General features: G+C 44.0%; 1 protein-coding gene across 2 annotated transcripts in view; it reads left to right on the forward strand.

Annotated features, from left to right (window-relative positions):
• LYPD6B (LY6/PLAUR domain containing 6B) overlaps positions 1-19,226 on the forward strand; it is a 40,973-nt gene extending 21,747 nt beyond the window's left edge. Inside the window, exons 1-7 of one of the 2 annotated variants that reach the window (XM_023931418.2) lie at positions 2,639-2,714; positions 6,932-7,044; positions 11,906-11,978; positions 13,130-13,284; positions 14,417-14,515; positions 15,741-15,871; positions 18,220-19,226. In XM_023931418.2, coding sequence (XP_023787186.1) covers positions 13,170-13,284; positions 14,417-14,515; positions 15,741-15,871; positions 18,220-18,387 — 513 coding nt within the window. In that variant the 5' untranslated portion in view covers positions 2,639-2,714; positions 6,932-7,044; positions 11,906-11,978; positions 13,130-13,169 and the 3' untranslated portion in view covers positions 18,388-19,226. Of the gene's footprint in view, positions 1-2,638; positions 2,715-6,931; positions 7,045-11,905; positions 11,979-13,129; positions 13,285-14,416; positions 14,516-15,740; positions 15,872-18,219 lie in introns of those variants that run through there. The other variant, XM_086896917.1, reaches the window with a different exon arrangement.
• The last annotated feature ends 989 nt before the right edge of the window (positions 19,227-20,215 follow it).

The raw sequence follows: 20,215 nt of genomic DNA on the forward strand, positions 1-20,215 counted from the left end.
GTTAAATGTAAGTCTCCAGGGTGGGAATGTCATTATTTCTCCCTTCTAGCAATGCTCCAGGCCTTGTTTATCCCAAATTCCCTTCTCCTGAGGCACAGCCTCTCCTCTTGGATTTTGGGTCTTTTCACGTGGCTTGCTTTTCCAGACCTTTGAGTTCCTGAATTGTTTGGTTGCTCTGTCCCTCATTAGTTCCTGCTTTTAAAACAATGGAATCCCAGCCAGGTTTGTGTTGGGAAGGACTTTAAGGATCAGCTGATTCCACCCCTGCCATGGGCAGAGCACCTTCCACTGTCCCAGGGTGCTCCAACCTGGCCTTGGACATTCCCAGGGATCCAGGGGCAGCCACAGCTTCTCTGGGAATTCCATCCCAGCCAGGAATTCCTTCCCAATATCCCACCCAAATTCCCCTTTTCCAGTGGGAAGCCATTCCCTGTGTCCTATCCCTCCAACCCTTGTCCCAAATCCCTCTCCGAGCTCTCCTGGAATCTCAGCACCATAACCAGGTCAAACCCAGCAGCCCGTGCCTCCCAAAGCTGGGATTTTTTCTGGGACAGGTCCCCACCCTTCCCTAACTCTGCTGCCAGAGCCCCTCAGGCTTTCCCCCAGCGCGGTTTGCCTTCAGCAGGGGCTGGTTTTTCTCTCATTTCTGTGTCTGAGCTCCAGCAGGGAGCTGAGGTGCCTTGATCCAGCCCCAAAACACGAGAGGAATGTGAGGCAGCTCCCCAGGAAGGGCTGGGAGCGGCAGGGAAAGGCCAGGCTCGGTTTTAAGGCAAGCTGGAGTTCACTGGGAGCTGTGACAGCGCAAAGCCGGAGCTGCTGCCGCGTTCCTGCCCGGGGCAGGCTCTGTTCGAGAGGCATTTCCACAGCTGGGCAGGGAATGGGGCTGGAAAAGCGCCTTTCCCAGGATTATTGTCACCCAGGGCTGCCACCTGCCCCCTGCCTCCTCCCCAAATCCTCTTCCCACTCCTCAGCCCCCCAGGCCCTGTCCCAAGGCCCTTGGGGATGCTGAGCTGCTGGATCAACGCTTCAGTTCTGCCCTAAATCATTCCCAATCCTGCCTCTTTTTTAGGCAAAAATTCCTCGTGCGAATTTGCGGAATTTGCCGGTCAGTTCTTGAGTTTCCTGTGGGGAAAGCTTGGGGTTTTCCCCCTGCGCTGTGCAAATGTTGTTAAAAACGTGGTGTAAGGACAGAGATTTTGGATTTGGTTTTTCTTTCTATCTCCTTCCTCAGTCATGGAGCAGTTTGGGTTAGAAGGGACCTCATGGATCCTTTTATTTGAACTTATTTGAGTCACTACCCCAGGCTGCTCCAGCCTGGCCTGGGACACTTCCAGGGATCCAGGAGCTTCTCTGGGAAACCTCCCTCACATCAAATAATTTCCCTGGGTTTGTATTTTTAATCTGTTAGAAAATGCAACACAAGATGCATTTGGTGTTCATTAAGACCTGTTTATTAAAAAGTAAAATCCCAAAGCATGACAACATTTGTGGGAACGTAGGGAATTTCAAAGGGATTTTTATGCAAGTGATGGAAAAAAAAAATCCTTTTTTCAGCAATAATGAGAGGAAACGTCCCAGTTGTGCCAGACACACAACACAGAGGGTTATTTTCCAGCAGCTGGGACATTTATTATGATAACTGAAGCCTAGAAACCTCTGTTCAGCATTTTCACAGGGAAAACACGACGTTTGGAGAGGTCTGCCCACAGCCAGGGAAGGGATTACGGATCACAAGCATTTGGATTCCGATTTTTCAGTGAGTGTCAAGCCTGAATAAGCAAGGACTGACGAGGCAGAGCAGGTTTTTACTCTTTATATCCAGGATTAAGTTTGGTTTTCACAATGGAAGGTGCGTGGGATGTGTTCCTGAAAGGGAGATCTTTCAGAAACCCTCACAATGTTTGGGATCCAGCAGCAGAAATCTGGTGAAACCGGTGTGTTTAGATCCAGATTCTCTCAAAAAAGTGAGAATATTCTTTTCTTACCCCGTGTGGGAATTGTGGAGAACTCAAATTGCCTCACTTTGTGATTTCAAACACTTCCTAGAATGTCTTCACTCAAGCAGTAGTAGCTTTCAATTCAATCAAAAATGTCTGATAAAGGGCTTTTTGGGGCTTTATTTACAATTATATCACAGTCAGTGATCAGCTGAGCCCTTTATTAGTGTTATTTGTGACAATTCTCAATGTTTGAATAGCAGTTAACATTTGAAGGAGTAATTTAATATATTTTTTTAAGTAAATGCAGCTTTGTCCAGCACCTTTAGCTGCTGTTTTGCAGAGAGACTGCAGTGATCTTTGCTCTTTATTCCATGTTCCATTTATTAATTTATTCTTTTCCTGCTGAGATGTCAGGGGTCACCCTAAACCCGAGCTGGAATAGGGAATTATAAAATCAGATTTCTTTGAGGCTCACAAAAAATAGAGGAAATAGCTAACACAAAATTCTGGATTTACAGGGAATTCCAGGGGAGCTTTTCCTTTGGCAAAGGGAGTGAGATCTTGAAGAATTCAGTTGAAAGACACTTCTGCTGTGATTTGTACTCTCTGAAGGCTCATTTTGATTTTTCCTTCTCTTCCACCCCTGATTTCTGCTCTTTCCTCTCACTTTTCCTTAAAGGAGGGGATAAAACAGACAGATCTGACAATAATAACGAGGAGAGCAAGAAGAATGAAGAGAAATGATGGATAAGACCCCAAAAAACCACAAATCAAGTAAGAAAGGAAGGAGATTTTTTGGGCATTGGGAGAACACAGCCACACCTCCATCTCCCTGTCTCATTCCAGGCCCAGAATCTCCAACCTGGAGCAAAATAACACAAAAATTCCCCCAGCAAGAGGAACACTCCTCGTGCCAAGGGTTTCCTGTCCCAGCTTTCCGAGCCCGGGAGGTACTTGTGGCACAAAGCAGGAGAATTTCACGTGGATGGGATTCTGCAGCTCTATTTATAATTAAATTGGGATTATTTTATTCACTCCACCCTGTTTTTCCCCACCCTGCCCTTCCAAACCTTTGAAGAGAGGCCAGATGGCTGCAAAGGCTGTCACAACTCTCCTGGTTCTGGAGCCATTCCAGGGTCAGGGAATTCTGCCAGCTCGGAGAAATTTATCAAACAGGGACAGGAGATGATCACAACAAGAAAATTTCTCTTTCTTGGGGTGTCACAGTGAGGGGAGCTTGTGGAGATGCCACTTATTTCCTAAAGTTTTTTATTCAGAGTGGTGGTAAAGATGGAGAAAGAGCCTGGTTTTGGCCCAGCTCTACACCAGATTTACACCTCGGTGTAAATCCAGCCCTAACTGGATTATGGTTCATCCTGGTTTGTCAATAAGGGACTTTGTGATCATCACCTGGATGCTTTTCCTTCTGTTCTGTGGGAATTCCTGCAGCTCTTCATTTTTCATGGACAAAACATTCTCTTTTCCTTTCATTTCAGCACTGACTGGATAAATCCTGGCTGTTTCTGTTCTATGGGAATGGACACAATCCCACTAAATTATATATTGGATTTTGAAACGGGGCCTGGTACTTAGGGTTTGACTTTTTTCTCACTAAATTGGCTTCTTTTGGAGGTTATTAAGTGTAAAATTCATTGTGTATCTATAAAAACACAACATTTCTGGCTGCCAACTGTTACATCCTAGTCTGTCACAGATTAAATATATTTAAGGTGTGAAATTATTCCTTAATGTAGGAAAAATGGGAAGGATTTGGGGGAAATGCCTTGCATGGGAGATGTTTGCAGGTGGGAAATTGTGAATTCCAAGTCTTAGCCTGGTAATAAATGGACATTTTCCCTTGCTTGGTATTGACTTTTTGGAGAGCACTTAAACCTCGTTATGAATAATGATAATTACTCATTTGCCTTTGGAATTCTTTCTGTGGAGTTAATTAATTTCCTCGTGCCCCGTTATTGATTACCCCGATTATTTTGGTTCATCTCCTCTCACTTCAGCTGGTCCAGCTCTTTCCACCTCTCATCTCTTGTCTTTGCCTCACTTCTCACGTGCTCCCTTTTTTGTCTCCAAATTTGGCTTTATTCTTAGGGGCTTAAGCCATAAAACCCTGCCTGAGTTAACTTTTTGACCCCATTTTTGATAAGAGCAGCAACAGAGAACTTTATCTTTCCCCAGCACTTTGTGCTGTTTCTGCAGTGTCTGATAAGAGCTGGAGGAATTTTACCCCTGCTCCAGCATCTCCTCACTCTGGCCCAGGAAAAATTGGTATATTTATGCTTAGATGGCTGCAAAAAGCAAAATAGACATGAATTTTTTTAAACTCTAGATTCATTTTTTGTCCTGTGAGGGAAAGTAGAACGTTTTATTCTCTTGGTGGCCAATGAGTTTCTTTTTTTTACCTAAAAATCCTTTCTGCCATGATTATTTATTGTGGTGGTGCGGACTGTGATTTGAGTTCTTTGGAATAAGATGACGAATATTTTAATGGGATTTTGGCTTTTGGGACTGTTCTAAATCCATTAGATGAGCAACAGGCCCCAAACAGATTTCATCCTATAAATTTTACTGTTTATCCCTCTGTAGGTTTGTATAGGGAGAACTGAAGGATGGCTGTGGAGTTGGTGGCGTAACAATTGCTGTGTTTTCGTGGTTGAATTTTGCAAATTGAATTTTTAATTCTGCATAAAACATGCAGGAAGCCTGGGATAGTGGAAGGTGGGCAGGGGTGGAATGGGATGAGCTTTAAGGTGCCTCTCAACCCAAATGCCATGATTTATATTATATTTAATATTTATTTCTATTTATATTATTTATTTATTTATTCATATTATATAATTTATATTTAATCCTGGAGGAGGAAATTCCCAGTTCTCTCCCAAGCCTGAGGGTTGAGATCCCAACTCTCCCTGTTGTGTTTTCCTAACGACATCCATGGAATTCCCGTTTCCAACCCGTAATCCACTCCAGGAGGCTCTAATAAATAATTCCAATTAAAGTCCAGGCTCTCACACACAATTTTTGGGGTGGAACTGGAGGATGGGGTGGTGCCCTGCTGAATTCCAAGCTGTGGAATATCTCAGGGGTTTTTCAGAGCGGTTTGGATAAAAACCAAATTATTAGCGTCGTGCTCTTGGCCTCCTCTTGCACCTTTTGGATCAGCAGATCCAGGTGGGTCCCTCCCTGCAGCTGAAAGGATTTGAGGGACATTGAACACATCCTGAATAAGCCTGGGTTTGTTGTTAAAAACCTTTAATTTTTGCATTAAAAACACCTTTATCATCCTTTATCTCCTTGGGATGTGCCGTGTTTCTCTCCTTAAATGACCTTAAGCGAGCAAGGATTTGGGGAGATGATGAGGGAGTGAATTAATATCTGAAATTTATATTTTAAAGGATGGAATTCTGTTCTGTCAGAGGCAGAAGAAGGGAGCAGACACACAACTTTCCAAGCTGTTCCCTTCAGCTGCTGCACCCACTCCTTTGTAGGCATTCCAATATTTCCTTGGGAACGTTTGAAATACTCCTGGAAGCGCAGAGGAGGTTTTGCTGGAGCAGCATCCCTTTATCCTGACAATTCAAGTGATTAAACAGCACCTGAACTGGTCAGGAATGTTGGCTCTGGTTTTTTCCCCTTTTCATTCCCCAAACTCCATTCATGGTGGATAAGTGAGGGCCCAGAATTGCAGTGTAAAGTTCTCTTATTTCAAAAGGTTGTTGAACCTCTTTTTTTTTTTGTTCCCCCTCTGTAATAAAGTTTATTGCTTCCTCTATCTTTCCCTGGCATTGTGGAAGGGGGAGCTTTCCACTGGCTGGGTAATTTTGTTCTGTAGAACCCTCCAGGCTTTAAAAAAAAAAACCTGAAAAAGGCTTTAAAGCTCTAAAATGTGCTGATTCAGCTCATTTTTTTATATTCTCCACCAATTAATTTGTCCTGACCCTTGTGTCCATATTTTTATTGACTTGTCCCATGGATCCATCCCATCCTGCCTTTCTCTTCGCTGTTTTCTGTCACCCCACAGTGCTCACCTCTGATTTTCAGTGCAGGAATAATTCAGGAGTCTTCAAGGATGTTCTTTTTGAACCTTCCCGTCTTTGGGGGGCTTCACCTCTCATTCATTTGCTGCTCAGATCTGGTTCTGTCCTGCTGGTGGTGCTCTGTGGGGAGGTGTGCTGTGGATCCACAGGGAAGGAGTTTCCAGGGATATTTGAATGTCAGCTGGAGAGTTATTCCTGTAGGAAATGCTTTATTGACTTGACAGCAATCAGGATTTCACTCATCCCCTGCCTCCATCCCATTTGTGATGCTAATGAGTCTTTTTAATAAACAGAAACATCACAATAACATGAGCTAAAAAGTGACCTGCTTTTAAATATGTATGTATTATCATATATAAAATAGGTAAGACCTTCTTTAAAGTTATATTTTCAATAAGGACTTGAATTCAGAATTTATTCCTCAAAAAATGGCAATTCCCAGAGCTTGGAATGACTTGAGGAGCTTCAGGATAAAAAGTTCCCTCTCTGTGGGTTTGATATTTAGACCCTGCTGGCCACAATTGATTTTTAAATTCATTTCTTCAGCAGCAGCTCCCTGGATGAGGTGTGGGATCACTCCCAGCCCTTCCTGGTGCATTCCAGGAGATGATTTTGTTTGGGATTTCAAGGATTTCCTTGGAGCAGGGAGCTGGTGTGAACATGGGGCAGAGATTACATCAGAAAAGGAGCAGTGGGAGAAACTTCACACCTCAAACTCTGCCAGCACCCACCAGGAGTGACTCTGTGTGGGGTTTTTTTTTGGAATTCCAGCACAATTCCTGCCCTAAAGTGGTGGCAGAAGGATTTTTTGGTGGATCTCGGGGTGTTTCTGTGATATTAGAGGCCTTTTTCAGCTGGAATATTCCATGATTCCTGAGTTTTTCTTGTTTTTTGGGAATGTGATGGTAAAAAAATCGCTCTGGTGTTGTGTTGTTGTAGGAAACCTGTGGTGTGGATCCATAGGGAAGGAGCTTCCAAGGATATTTTCATGTCAGTTAGAGAGTTATTCCTGTAGGAAATGCTGTCCTGGTGAAGAGTTCTGCTCCAGGAAGGTAAAGGACATTTTGTTTGGACCCAGAGAGCAAAATAAAACCAGAGAAATGTAATTTCCCTTTTCTCCCTCTCCTTTCAGCACAAAATGTGGGTTTGCATCAGCACAGGCACGATCCCAAACCCTTCATAACTTGGGAAAACTACCTGAAATAAACCAGGAAGGGACAGAGAGCTGGTCTGGGTTTTTTAAAATCCATTTTTCCTCCCAAACAGCTGGAAAAATCACCCAAGGCCCTGAGGAGGAAAGAAGTGAAGGGAGAGCTCGCTACAGCCATCAGAATTGGGTTCAAAAAGCAGATTTTAGGAGCTCAGCTCTTGTCCCTGAAATCTGAATTTTCCCTGGATGTGAAGAACGTTCTGTGTGATGCAGAACCTTTGGGTTTCCCAATCCCAGGCGGCCGCTTCAGGCTTCAGCAGGTTTAGGTGGATTTAGGATTTGAATTTTAGGATTTGAATTTTAGGATTTGAAGCAGAGCTTCCTGCCAACCCTCCCAGCAAATCTTTCTGGTGTGGGCCTTGATCCTAAAATTGAATTTTAGAGGGGAACATGATATTTCCTGGACAAGTGGAAATCGTGTAGGTTCTTGTTGGTGTTGTCTGGAACGGCTCCTGTTTTATTGGCTGGAATGAGAAATGGAATTCTGTGGCATCTGTGCCTGTCTGCACTGGGCAGTGTAAAAATAGAATTTCACTTGGAAATAAAACCCAGGGATATTTCTGAGGTTGGATTTAACTGCCTGAAAACTTTCATTTTCCATTAATAATAATTAATGTATAGAAATATATGGAATTTGCTTGATTTTGTTGGAGCAGTGTTGTTTTGTCCCACCTTTTTCCTGTTGGAAAATAGATCTGGAGTGTGCAGGAATATCTGGAGTGCTGCTGAATATGAGTAACGTGGCAGGATTAAAGAGATCTTTTATGACGTGGTCTGGAGCTAAACTTGGAGAAGAAAAGCACTGAAAATCAGAATTTTTCTCTCCTGTCTTGTGTATTCATACACTGCTCACTAATGGTCAGATCCACACAGGTATTTGATTAAGTATTCTATAATAAACTAAATTACATTTAATATTGTTAAACCTAAATATTCTGTAAATTTAATATTGTGAAACCAAGTCTTAAGGAACAAAAAAACCTGCATATTCCTGTAATGTCTTTTCTCCAGAGCCATATTAAATTCCAATTTCCAGTCTTGCACAGGTGAGGGAGAGATTTAAACCAGTTGTAGATGATGGATAAAAGGTGTTCCAAACTCAACTTTTGGCCCAGAGCTTTGGCAAAGCGCAGTTCTTTGAGGAGATGGAAAACTGGCAGAAGGGAATCAGAAATTTAATCTCATGAATGGATTTTGAGACAGAATAAATTATTTTCTGCATGGAGGAAATTCATCCATCCATCCATCCATCCATCCATCCATCCATCCATCCATCCATCCATCATCCATCCATCCATCATCCATCCATCCATCCATCCATCCATCATCCATCCATCCATCATCCATCCATCATCCATCCATCCATCCATCATCCATCCATCCATCCATCCATCCATCCATCATCCATCCATCCATCATCCATCCATCCATCCATCCATCCATCATCCATCCATCCATCCATCATCCTTCCATCCATCCATCCATCCATCCATCCATCCTCCATCATCCATCCATCCATCCATTCATCCATTCATCCATCATCCATCCATCCATCCATCCATCCATCCATCCATCATCCATCCCTCCATCCATCCATCCATCCATCCGTCATCCATCATCCATCCATCCATCCATCCATCATCCATCCATTCATCATCCATCATCCATCCATCATCCATCCATCATCCATCCATCCATCCATCCATCCATCCATCCATCATCCATCCATCCATCATCCATCCATCCATCCATCCATCCATCATCCATCCATCATCCATCCATCATCCATCATCCATCCATCATCCATCCATCCATCCATCCATTCATCATCCATCATCCATCCATCATCCATCCATCCATCCATCCATCCATCCATCCATCCATCCATCCGTCATCCATCCATCATCCATCCACATCGGGGGGATTGTGAATTTTAACCTAAATGTCAGTTTGAGCTGGGAAAGGAACGATGCATTTTTCATTCTGTGTTTTCTCTTTGCAAATCCTTCACTCCAGTGATACTTCCCAGGTTTATCGTGTTCATCAGGGATTATTTTCTTTCTGAAGTCACAGTTTGGTGTAGTCAGACACCTCCAGTCTCACAGCCCTTTCCATCACACCTCTCATGCCAACATCATCCCCCGAGCGAAATGATGTTGTGCTTTACAAGATCTCAGATAAAGAACTCTGTAATTTCTTGTAATTTAGGCCAAATTTCATTCCAAGTGGGGCTGTGGGTGCGGCTGAAGGAAATGTGTGGTGTTTCAAAATCCGGTTGATGAGTTCAGTTTGATTCTGGCGCTATTTCTCCTTGCAGTTGTCTGTCAGCATAGCGTAAAATCCATTTTGCTGTTGTGCTAATAATAACACACTGTGAGGCAAAAAGTTAAAAAAATAGAGACTTAACTCAGCAGGAAAGAGAAGATAAAGCTTCTACAGCAAAGAGTTTCAAATTTGTAAATCTGCAGTAATTTTTTTTGGGGGGGAGTTTAATTTGTCAAAATGTTTGCTTTCCCCCACCTTTTTATTTTAAATGTATCTTTGTTTCCTAGAGAAAATTACGGGGTTTGCTTTTAAAATTTGTTCCGTCCACTTCTTCGCTGGCTGGGTTTTGCAGGAATGTCTCCAGAAGAGAGCAGGAGAATGGGGGATCCAGGGAGCTCTTTCTGCCCTTTTAGCCACGTTGAATTCCCTCCTTTTTGTGGCCTTTGGGATTTGTGGTGCTGTCAGGTGTTGGGTTTTAGCTTTTCAGCACAGAAAATACCTTTCTGCCTGTGCCTGTGGAACTCTCATGTCCCCAAGTGCTTTTTAACAAGCTAAACAGAAGCATTTGCAATTATCTAATAGCACCTGAAAATTGCTTACTGAATGACAGCAGGAAGTTTCATTTGCATTCCATATCTGATGTTCAATCTGCTAATCCTCCACTGAGCCTGCCAGGAAAAACAATGTCGACAGACTCGAATTTTATTAAAATCAGAAAGCAGGGATGCTGCTTCCTACTTTTGGATCACACCCTGCAAGGTTCCAACCTTCTGGAATATTTGAATTAGTTCAGCCATTGTGTTCCTGGTTGTTTTCTTGAAACGGGTTTTAGTCACAGGTTTTTTAATAGCATCAGCCCTTCCCTTTTGGATTGTCTTCCCTCCCCCAGGAAAGCTGGAGCTCCCTGTTTGCTCTTGTTTATATAAGTTAATCTTCCATGTTGTGACAGTTTTCCCCCTTCATTAATGAGAGCTCCTAATTGGGCCTAATGAAACATTTACTCAGCTGCTAGATAATATTATCTGCGAGCACAACAGAGATAAGGCACTGTGAAGAAAATAAGCTTTTGAAAAGATTCTGGCTGAGATATGAAAGCCATTTTTGGGCCAATATTTTCTTATTTGATTTGAGAACGCCCTTGTGGTGCAGCTGTGTAACCAAGCCCATGGCAAACAACATCCATTATTTATTGGCCTGCTTGGCAAACAAGGACACCTTTGACGACTTCAGATTGGGAGGTCGATTTACTGAGCCTTCCCTCCAGCCAGAGAGCCTCTTTTTGTATTTATAGTCCCTAAAATTTTCCATCTGGCATGAGGAAAAGCGATAGGAACCTGGGGGAGGGGAGCAGGAGAGAGCCTGGGTCTGTAGCAAACTGGCACAAGTGGAATTGTGCCTTTTATTTTCTGTCCAGGTGCTTCAGATCCAGTTACAGCCCCTTAAAGACAGACTTTCCTTCAGCCAGCAGCAAATACAGGACAAGGAGAGAAGTCTTGGAAATGTTGGAATGATTCATTTCCCTCCCTTCCCGCAGAGTAAAATGGAAAGGATTTTAAAATGCTTTAAATACACTGAGTTTTTGTGAAATTCTCGATCAAAAATGGGTTGCTTGAGTTGTTCCAAGGATTTAAGTGTCCCAGGCCAGGTTGGAAGGGCTTGGAGCAAGCTGAAGGTGTGGAAGTGGAAGGGAGGTGGAACTGGATGAGCTTTAAAGTCCCTTCCAACCCAAACCATCCTGGAATTCCAGGATGAACACAGTTATTTGCAAGGGATCCAGGAAGGACTCGAGGCACAAAAAGGACTCTTCTCATCTTGTTACCAACATCACTCAGGCAGTGTGGATTAAGGAACCCTCTTGGAGTCAGGAAAACTGGATCCCTGATGGCACAGGGGCAGGAGGATGAGGCATTGGGATCAGGAATGTGTGGCTCTGGGAATTGCGGCCTACTTGGAATTCCGGGAGTTGGATGGGCTCCACACGTTGTGGGGCACCTGTTTGTTCATCAGCCTCTCACTGGGAGGCTGCAGGTTTGTTTTACTCTCTCAGGTTCCCTTGTTGCTGATTTCTGCTTCGATTTTGGGCAGAACTCGTGTGGAAAAGTTGGGATATCTCTGGAATGGGAATACTCAGCCGTGTGGTGCCACCCAGGTTGTTCCCTCAGTAATGGTTTTCCTGGAGGAAACTCGTCCTCAGGGATGGACTGAGCCTCGTTCCTTCACTTTCTGTCTTTTATTTGTCTTTTATGACACTGGAATATCACTGGAAGGAGGGAATTTCAATTTCTGCAGTGCCACGGCGCTCCATAAGAGCCATATTGTGTAGTTCAAGTGCTTCTTTGGATATTTTGTTATAAAAACCTAATTTTTATCTTAATTTAATGCTAATTTGTTTCTTCAGAACAGAATTTTGACGATCTGTTGCTGTTTGCTCTCCACAGATTCTTCTGCCTAATCCTTCTTTAGATCCTGGCCTGCAGCCAGAAGAAATCTGGACCATCCTACGGAGCAGAGGTAAGCTGTGACTTCGGAATATCTCCTGAAATATATCCACAAAGCCAGGATTTGATTAGCAGATCTTAAGCAGCGTGGTTAGATTCACAATAAAACTCACAATTCCCAAAATTCCATTGTTCGCTTGGTTGGCAAAACCATCTCCACCGGAAAAGGAAAAAACACAAACCAATCCCAAAATCCCCGGGAGAAGAGGAGAAATTCCTTGATTTCTCTGCTGAGCACCACTGTCAGCCTGGCCAGGGTGTGCCTGGAAATTTGGAGGGAATGCCTTTGGCTCTGGTTTGGCAGGAGCCTCCACTCCAGCTTGTTTGTCCTGCTGGGAATTTGCAGGAGTGAGTGGGAGGAGTGAGTGATTTTTAATATCTGAACCAAGCTCCAGGGTCACTGGAATTTGCCACAGTTCCCCATGTTTGTCTGGAGGTGTGGAAAATCTAAACACCAACCTGAGCAAAATGTTCAGTTCTTCTCTCTAAAGCCTTGGCAGAGCACCCAGGGGGGCCCCAAATAAACGTATTTTAAATGTATTTTAAAATAAATGCATTTTTGGGTGATTGCATCTCATCCCTCTGAACTTTCCACCTTGCCCTTCTCCAAAACATTTGTGTCATCCCGAGGCATCTTCCAGAGCATTCCCTTGGGATGCACTTAAAAAGAAATAAATTGAATTCACACTTAAAATTTTTAATGCTGTGCCAGTGCAAAGTGCACTTAAAATTCAGATGACATAGCTTGTCTGAAGTTAAATTTATTTATCTCAGGTAAGGGATTGGTGGTTGGTGTTAAAACTGAGATTTCTCTGCGTTTTGCTTCCTTAGTGCTGTTTATTCCAGATTGTTTCAAGTTGGATCTAAAGGACCTCCGTCCCCCTGTTGAGTTTTGGGAATCCTTTCAAGGAATTTTAAAGATTCCCATTGCTCGGGTGAAGGAAATAAAGTGAATTTGAATTTTTCTTTGGCAGTTCAAGCCCTCTGTGAGGGATTCTGGCCAGCAGAAGGCACCACCAGCTCAGCTTTGCGCCGCTCAGCAGCTCGCCGGCATTCCCGGCTGGATTTCCACGCTTCCAGCAGGATTTCGCAGGAAACTTATCATCCTGCACCTCAGATCCTCACGATTCCCACTAAATAATGTGTGTTCCCTCACTTCCCCAGGCCTGAGGAGTCTGGATTTCCATGTGCAGTGACGCCCAGGATGGGGCTGTTCCAGCACGCGCTGGCCGGAGCCGTTCTCCCGTTTCTGATCCTTTCAGGAAATTGGGTTTCAGCGGAGAACATCAACTTTCACAACATCAGGCCTCCACTGGACCGTAAGTAGTGTTTTTATGGAATTCTGGCCTTTTCTCTATGGAATTCTAGCTTGAAATTTTAATGATTTGCCCCGTCCTTCCAGCCCCCTGGGTTTGTCTCCACAGAAACTTTAAAATAAATATTCTGCTCCTCAACGGCATTTTATCCTTAATATGTGACAAGTTGACTAAATGAAAATAAATCACCAGCATGGCCAAATTAAAGGGTACACGAGGACTTTGACATTTTAAGGGCTTTTCTTATATTTTTTTCTGTCTCCCTGCAGAGGAAATTATGCAGCGGTTTCCTTGTAAATAATCCAGAACAGGTGGTTTTGGGCTTTTATCTTGTTGGGGGTTTTGTAAGAGGAGGAATAGGTGTTGCTGTATACAATTAATTCAGTCTGAAGGTAATTAAAAACCTCGTGGGACCTGTGAAGCCAGTTGGCACTAATGGCATCTTTTTTCTTTATCTGGCATCTCCAGTGTTCCATCCCTTCATTTGCATAATCTGCATCATTAAACCAGCCAGGATATAATAGCTGGATAGAATATCTGCCCCTAATGAACCCTGCAGCTTCCAATAAGTCATTTAAATAATGGAAATAAGATTTTAAAGAAGTCCTCTGGATCCTTTTGTTTAAAGGATCCAACTTCTCCTTCCGAGTGGGAGATCAAGCTCTGGAGCTGCTTTGGAAATGCAGTTTTTCCATCAAAGGAAAATGCAGATTTATGTTTGCTGTTCAAACCTCCACGAGGAGGGAGATAAACTCTTCCCTCTTTCCTGCTTTTCCCACCACTACCTCAATTTTGGATTATGAGAACGAAAACATGAATCTTCCCTCTTTCCTGCTTTTCCCACCACTACCTCAATTTTGGATTATGAGAATGGAAACATGAGGATGTATTTCAAGTTCAAGCCTAGAGAGGAAAAAAAAAGATAAAAAACTTTCTGCAAAGCTTGTTTTATTTGTCTGACAGTGAAAAGATATAAATATATAGAATTTATATTTTAAATCTTCTAAAATTTTTTAAAATTTTTTTAGATTTTATATACGCATGCTTGTACAAGCATAATATTAAATACTTTATTTTTTTTTCCTCAATACTTTCCAGCTGACTGTATTTTAATACTTTTTTAATACTTTCCAAGCCACTCCATTCCCAAACAGTTTCAAGTGCTTTACCTGTGACAACGCGGTGGACAACTACAACTGCAACAGATGGGCTGAAGATAGGTGGTGTCCTGAAAGTGAGTAAGGCTGGACTGAGGAGATCCTTGGTGATATTTAAACTTGTTTTTCCCTGACTCACCCCCTTGGAGAAGTCTGGCTGATTCATGGGATTAATGTGCCAGCATTAATCACTTCGGGTATTGGGAATGCTGAGCCAGATCATTTCTGCTGACGTGACAATTTTGGCTATTCCAGAGTGAAAAATTATTTATCTCCGTCTTTCTCTGTTTTATATAATATCTGACAATAAAATTTAATTTAATATTTAATTAATATTAATTTAATTAAAATTTAAAATATTAAAAATTACTATACAACAGATCTTTTTAATAATTCATCAATATTAATTGCCTGTACATGCTTCTCTCTGTATATATCTAATTATGTGCTTCCCAAGAGTTAATTTAATTTTGTTTAAAAAACCTGAAGAATTTTCTCTGTAGAAAATTCTTTCTCTTTATTCTCTTCAAAGCGTAAAGCAACAGTGTAAAAACTATTTATCTCCATCTCTCTCAGCTTTATATAATATAGAACAATAAAATCTTAATATACAGATTTCTGATTAATATCTCAATATTAATTATTTTTTATATTTTAAAAAAATTAATTTAATTTAATTTATTAATTAACTATATATATGTATATATCTAATATATCTATATGTGTATATATCTAATATATATCTAATAATCTGCTTCTCAGGAGTTAATTTAAAAGTTAATTTAAATTTTAATTTTTTAATTTAATTAAAAAACCTGAAGAATTTCCTCCGTAGCTTTATTCCCTTCCCTTTGGATAGCATCCCAAAATTTAATGGCTCTTTGTGAGCAGCAGGACCTGACTGATCACACCTGTGCTGAGGAGGGTGAAACACAGAAAAGAATGGAAATGTTTCCTCATTTTTCTTCCTGGGGACATTCACAGGAATGGTGGGAAAGGGGACGAAGCAAAATAGAGGAATGAGGAAACAAATCTGAAACGTGCTGCCAAAAGGAGAAGTGAAAAGAAATGTGTAGATGGTGGTGCTAATTAGTAATTTAAATAAAAGCAGCCTTTCTGGAGGTTTGAAGGGTCAGCTAAGATTTCACACTAATTAATTTCTTGCTAAATGCTCTTTTGATCAAGTTGCAAATAGTTCCATAGAGCCATTTTCTGGGAGTATTTTCCTTAATTGCGTGTAGTTTTGAAACCTGTTCCGACGGTTTAATTTATGGAATAAACATCCCGGTTTTCCCTCTGCAGGCACTCGGTACTGCCTGACGGTTCATCTCTTCACAGCCCGCGGGGAGAGCACCTCAGTCACCAAGAAATGTGCCACCGGTGAGGAGTGTCACCTGGTGGGGTGCCACCGCCGCGGGGACGGCGGCCACACGGTGAGCGCCGCTCCTGCTGCTCCTGCTCTACTTCTGTCTTACTCCTGTCCTACTCCTGCTTTGATCCTGCTCTGCTCCTGCTCTGCTCCTGTCCTACACCTGCTCTACTTCTGTCTTACTCCTGTCCTACTCCTTCTCTACTCCTGTCCTGCTCCTGTCCTGCTCCTGCTCTGCTCCTGTCCTGCTCCTGTCCTACTCCTGCTCTGCTCCTGCTCTGCTCCTGCTCTGCTCCTGTCCTGCGCCTGTCCTACTCCTGCTCTGCTCCTGCTCTGCTCCTGTCCTACTCCTGCTCTACTTCTGTCTTACTCCTGTCCTACTCCTTCTCTACTCCTGTCCTGCTCCTGTCCTGCTCCTGCTCTGCTCCCGTCCTGCTCCTGTCCTACTCCTGCTCTGCTCCTGCTCTCTCCTGTCCTACTCCTGCTCTACTTCTGTCTTACTCCTGTCCTACTCCTTCTCTACTCCTGTCCTGCTCCTGCTCTGCTCCCGTCCTGCTCCCGTCCTACTCCTGCTCTGCTCCTGCTCTGCTGCTGCTCTGCTCCTGCTCTGCTCCTGTCCTGCTCCTGCTCTACTTCTATCTTACTCCTGTCCTACTCCTTCTCTACTCCTGTCCTGCTCCTGTCCTGCTCCTGTCCTGCTCCTGTCCTGCTCCTGTCCTACTCCTGCTTTGCTCCTGCTCTGCTCCTGCTCTGCTCCTGTCCTGCTCCTGTCCTACTACTGTCCTACTGCACTGCTCCTGCTACTCCTGCTCTACTTATATCCTGCTCCTGCTCTACTCCTGCTCTGCCCCATCTTGCTCCTGCTCTATTCTTGCTCTGCTCCTGTCCTGCTCCTGCTCTTCTGCTCTACTCCTGTCCTACTACTGTCCTACTCCTGCCCTGCTCCTGCTACTCCTGTCCTACTCCTGCTCTTCCTGCCCTGCTCCTGCTACTCCTGCCCTGCTCTTGCTACTCCTGCCTAACTCCTGCCTTACTCCTGCCCTTCTCCTTTTCTACTCCTGTCCTGCTCCTGCTCCTCCTGCCCCGCTCCTGCTCTGTTCCTGCTACTCCTGCCCTACTCCTGGGCTGGAGCTGGCCATTCCAGGAGCTGTTTTCCTGCTGAGCTCAGGAGGATGTGCCAAGAGCTGTCCTACACTGGGATTTCTGCAGGAGAAGCAGGACCAAGCCCTCCTTCCTCCTTCCCTGCTCCCGCTGGGGTGGGAGGGGACAGCAACAACTCCCTCCTGGGATTTTTGAGTGCACCCAGGAGCTCGGGATTGGAGCTCTCAGGTTGGTTATGCAAGGCTCTGTTTGCCATTGGTTTAAGCGAGGCACGATTGAGTTTTTATTCCATGGGAAAAAGCCCAAACTGGTGTCTCCTCCCAGCCTTGGGATGATGGGAGGAAGTTTATTCTTAATAATCAAGCAAAACCCACCAGAGTTTTTGTTTCTGCTGTAAAATATTATCCATTAATTCCTAAATAGGAGCATGTGAAGATCTGTTATTTTTAACATGAGCCATTTCAGACATCAAAAACAAAGCAGGCAAGGTCCATGTTAAATATCAGAGCATCTCTGTTTCCTGAGCAAATCACTGTGATTCCAGCAAGTTTTGAGGGAATAAAACAACTCTGCATCCTGTCTCCTGCAGCATTTCCATAGAATCATAAAATCCCAGCCTGGTTTGGGTTGGAAGGGACTTTAAAGCTCGTCTTGTTCCAGCCCTTAACCATGGGCAGGGATTTTATCTTTAAAGAGTTGTTGTGCCTTTGGATTGGATAAAAATTGGCATTTTCTTCATTTGTTCTCTTGGCTTTTCTAGCAAGGAGAATTGTGTTTGGATTCTCTCCTGGAAATCAGCTGTGGTGGTGCTTTGGTAGCCTTAGAAACTGAAAAATGAAGTGGATTCAGCACGGGAAGCTGCACTGACCACAAAACCTTGAGGGAAAAACTGAGTGGGAACAAAAGTTTTTAGAATTTTCAGAATTTTTCAGCTTCAAAAAGCTGAAACCTGAAAGGTTCCAGAGCATATTTTTCGTTCAGGTGTTGGAAAGGGAAGCTGTGTTTTCTGCAGTGCCACTGGGGCTGTGTGACATCCCACCTCAGCTTGGGGACACACCACGGGATGAGCGACTCCAGGAAAACTGCACTCCTGATTTGGAGAATTGATTGGTGGATATATCAGATTTTAGGGTGATTTTTAGCATTTCTGCTCCACCTGCTGCCCCGGGCCAGGCTGCTGATGGCTCTGTCCGGCTCAACACCGCGACGTTAAACGCGTGTTTCTCTCTCAAAACCTCTCCGAATGAATCCCCGCTGAATTAATCACCCTGAATTAACAACCCTGAGTTAATCACCCTTTTCTCCCGCCAGGAATGCGTTTCCTGCTGCGAAGGAATGATCTGCAACGTGGAGATCCCCACCAACGCCACCAACGCGGTGTTTGCCGTGCTGCAGGCCCGCAGGACGGCCGGGGCCAGCCGGGACGTGCCCAGCGGGGCCCTGCTGGTGGCACTGGTGGCACTGGTGGCCCTGTCCTGACACAGCACCCTCAGAGCTGCTGGCACAGTCCCCCGGGCCAGGAACCTCCAGGATCTCCAAGGAGAAGTCACGGATGTTCCTTCATCGCAGCAAATTCAAGGAAAGGCACATCCTGAACTCCTTGGATATTTTAGTGGGAATCCTTCCCCATCAGTATTGAAAAGAAACCCCACAAAAACCCCCTGGTGGGTGGACTCGAGTTTTAATTCTCTTTTTTCTGAGAAAAAAAGCACATTTTCTTGCTTTTTTGGGCAGAAGCGTGACAATCACAATCAAAAGGAGCTTTGGATGGATGATGTGGAAAGGTGGAAAATGGATTTAAACCTTTTTTGTTCATAAACAGAGCTGAGTTTCTTGGCTTATCAAGGTGTGTTTGAGCTCACCTTGGTTTCATGGAGAACACTTGGTTTGCATAGAAAACAAATACGAGGTTGGGTTTTTTCCTGCTTGATCAGGGCTCTCATTTCCCCTGTCAATAATACCAAATTAAATCTTCCCTTTCTGTAAAATGTCTCATCCTCCCATTTTAAAGCTGTGGGAAATGTAGAATTCCTAAAAATCCTGTTGGAGTACCTAGAGCAGAGTTCCTGATCTTCCAGACCGAAGGGATTATTTCCTTGCAATTGAGTCTCACCTCAGAACATCACAAAAATATAATTTTTGTAATTTTGGGATATCACAACTTTGAAATCACAGCTTCATTATCTTAAAAATTCCAAGTGGGCACTTGGAATAAATAAGAAGTGAACTTTTCTGTGTTCTCTCTTGATTTGCACAGGTTTTTCCCAGGAATATTATTGTCCTGATGGATGTTTTCAGGATTAAAATTGATTCAAAAAGGAGATTTGGATCTGTTCCCTGAAAAAAAAATTGAGTAACTACAAATTCGTCTTCTTTTGCATCAATATTTTCTTAATTATTTGCTGCTTTATGTCACTAATTATATTTAGTTGTAAAAAAACCGGTTTTGAAATATTTTCAAGCTTGTTGAAATTCCAAAATTTCCCCCACAATATTCTTGGAGTGCAGAAAAGTGTCTGAGTTCAGTCTGTGGCTTCTGGATGGGCGATTGTGGAGCTGCAAAGATTGGATGGAAAAGCTTTTTCCTTACTGAAGGAAAACGGTTCTCGATGTCTGAGTCAAGGTTTTCCAAGATCTGGATTCTTGTGCCATCCAGCAGGGCTGGAGTTCTGCTCTGGAGCTGGGCTGGGAGAGCTGGGAATGTTCCCCTGGAGAAGGGAAGGATCCAGGGAGAGCTAGGAATGTTCCCCTGGAGAAGTGAAGGATCCAGGGAGAGCTGGGAATGTTCCCCTGGAGAAGGGAAGGATCCAGGGAGAGCTGGGAATGTTCCCCTGGAGAAGGGAAGGATCCAGGGAGAGCTGGGAATGTTCCCCTGGAGAAGGGAAGGATCCAGGGAGAGCTGGGAATGTTCCCCTGGAGAAGGGAAGGATGCAGGGAGAGCTGGGAATGTTCCCCTGGAGAAGGGAAGGATCCAGGGAGAGCTGGGAATGTTCCCCTGGAGAAGGGAAGGATGCAGGGAGAGCTGGGAATGTTCCCCTGGAGAAGGGAAGGATCCAGGGAGAGCTGGGAATGTTCCCCTGGAGAAGGGAAGGATCCAGGGAGAGCTGGGAATGTTCCCCTGGAGAAGGGAAGGATCCAGGGAGAGCTGGGAATGTTCCCCTGGAGAAGGGAAGGATCCAGGGAGAGCTCCGAGCCCCTTGCAGGGCCTGAAGGGGCTCCAGGAGAGCTGGAGAGGGACTGGGGACAAGGGATGGAGGGACAGGAGCCAGGGAATGGCTCCCACTGGGAAAGTGGAGATTTGGGTGGG

Source organism: Cyanistes caeruleus, chromosome 7 (genome assembly GCF_971803275.1).
Source record: "Cyanistes caeruleus chromosome 7, bCyaCae1.hap1.1, whole genome shotgun sequence".
Lineage (NCBI taxonomy): Eukaryota > Metazoa > Chordata > Aves > Passeriformes > Paridae > Cyanistes > Cyanistes caeruleus.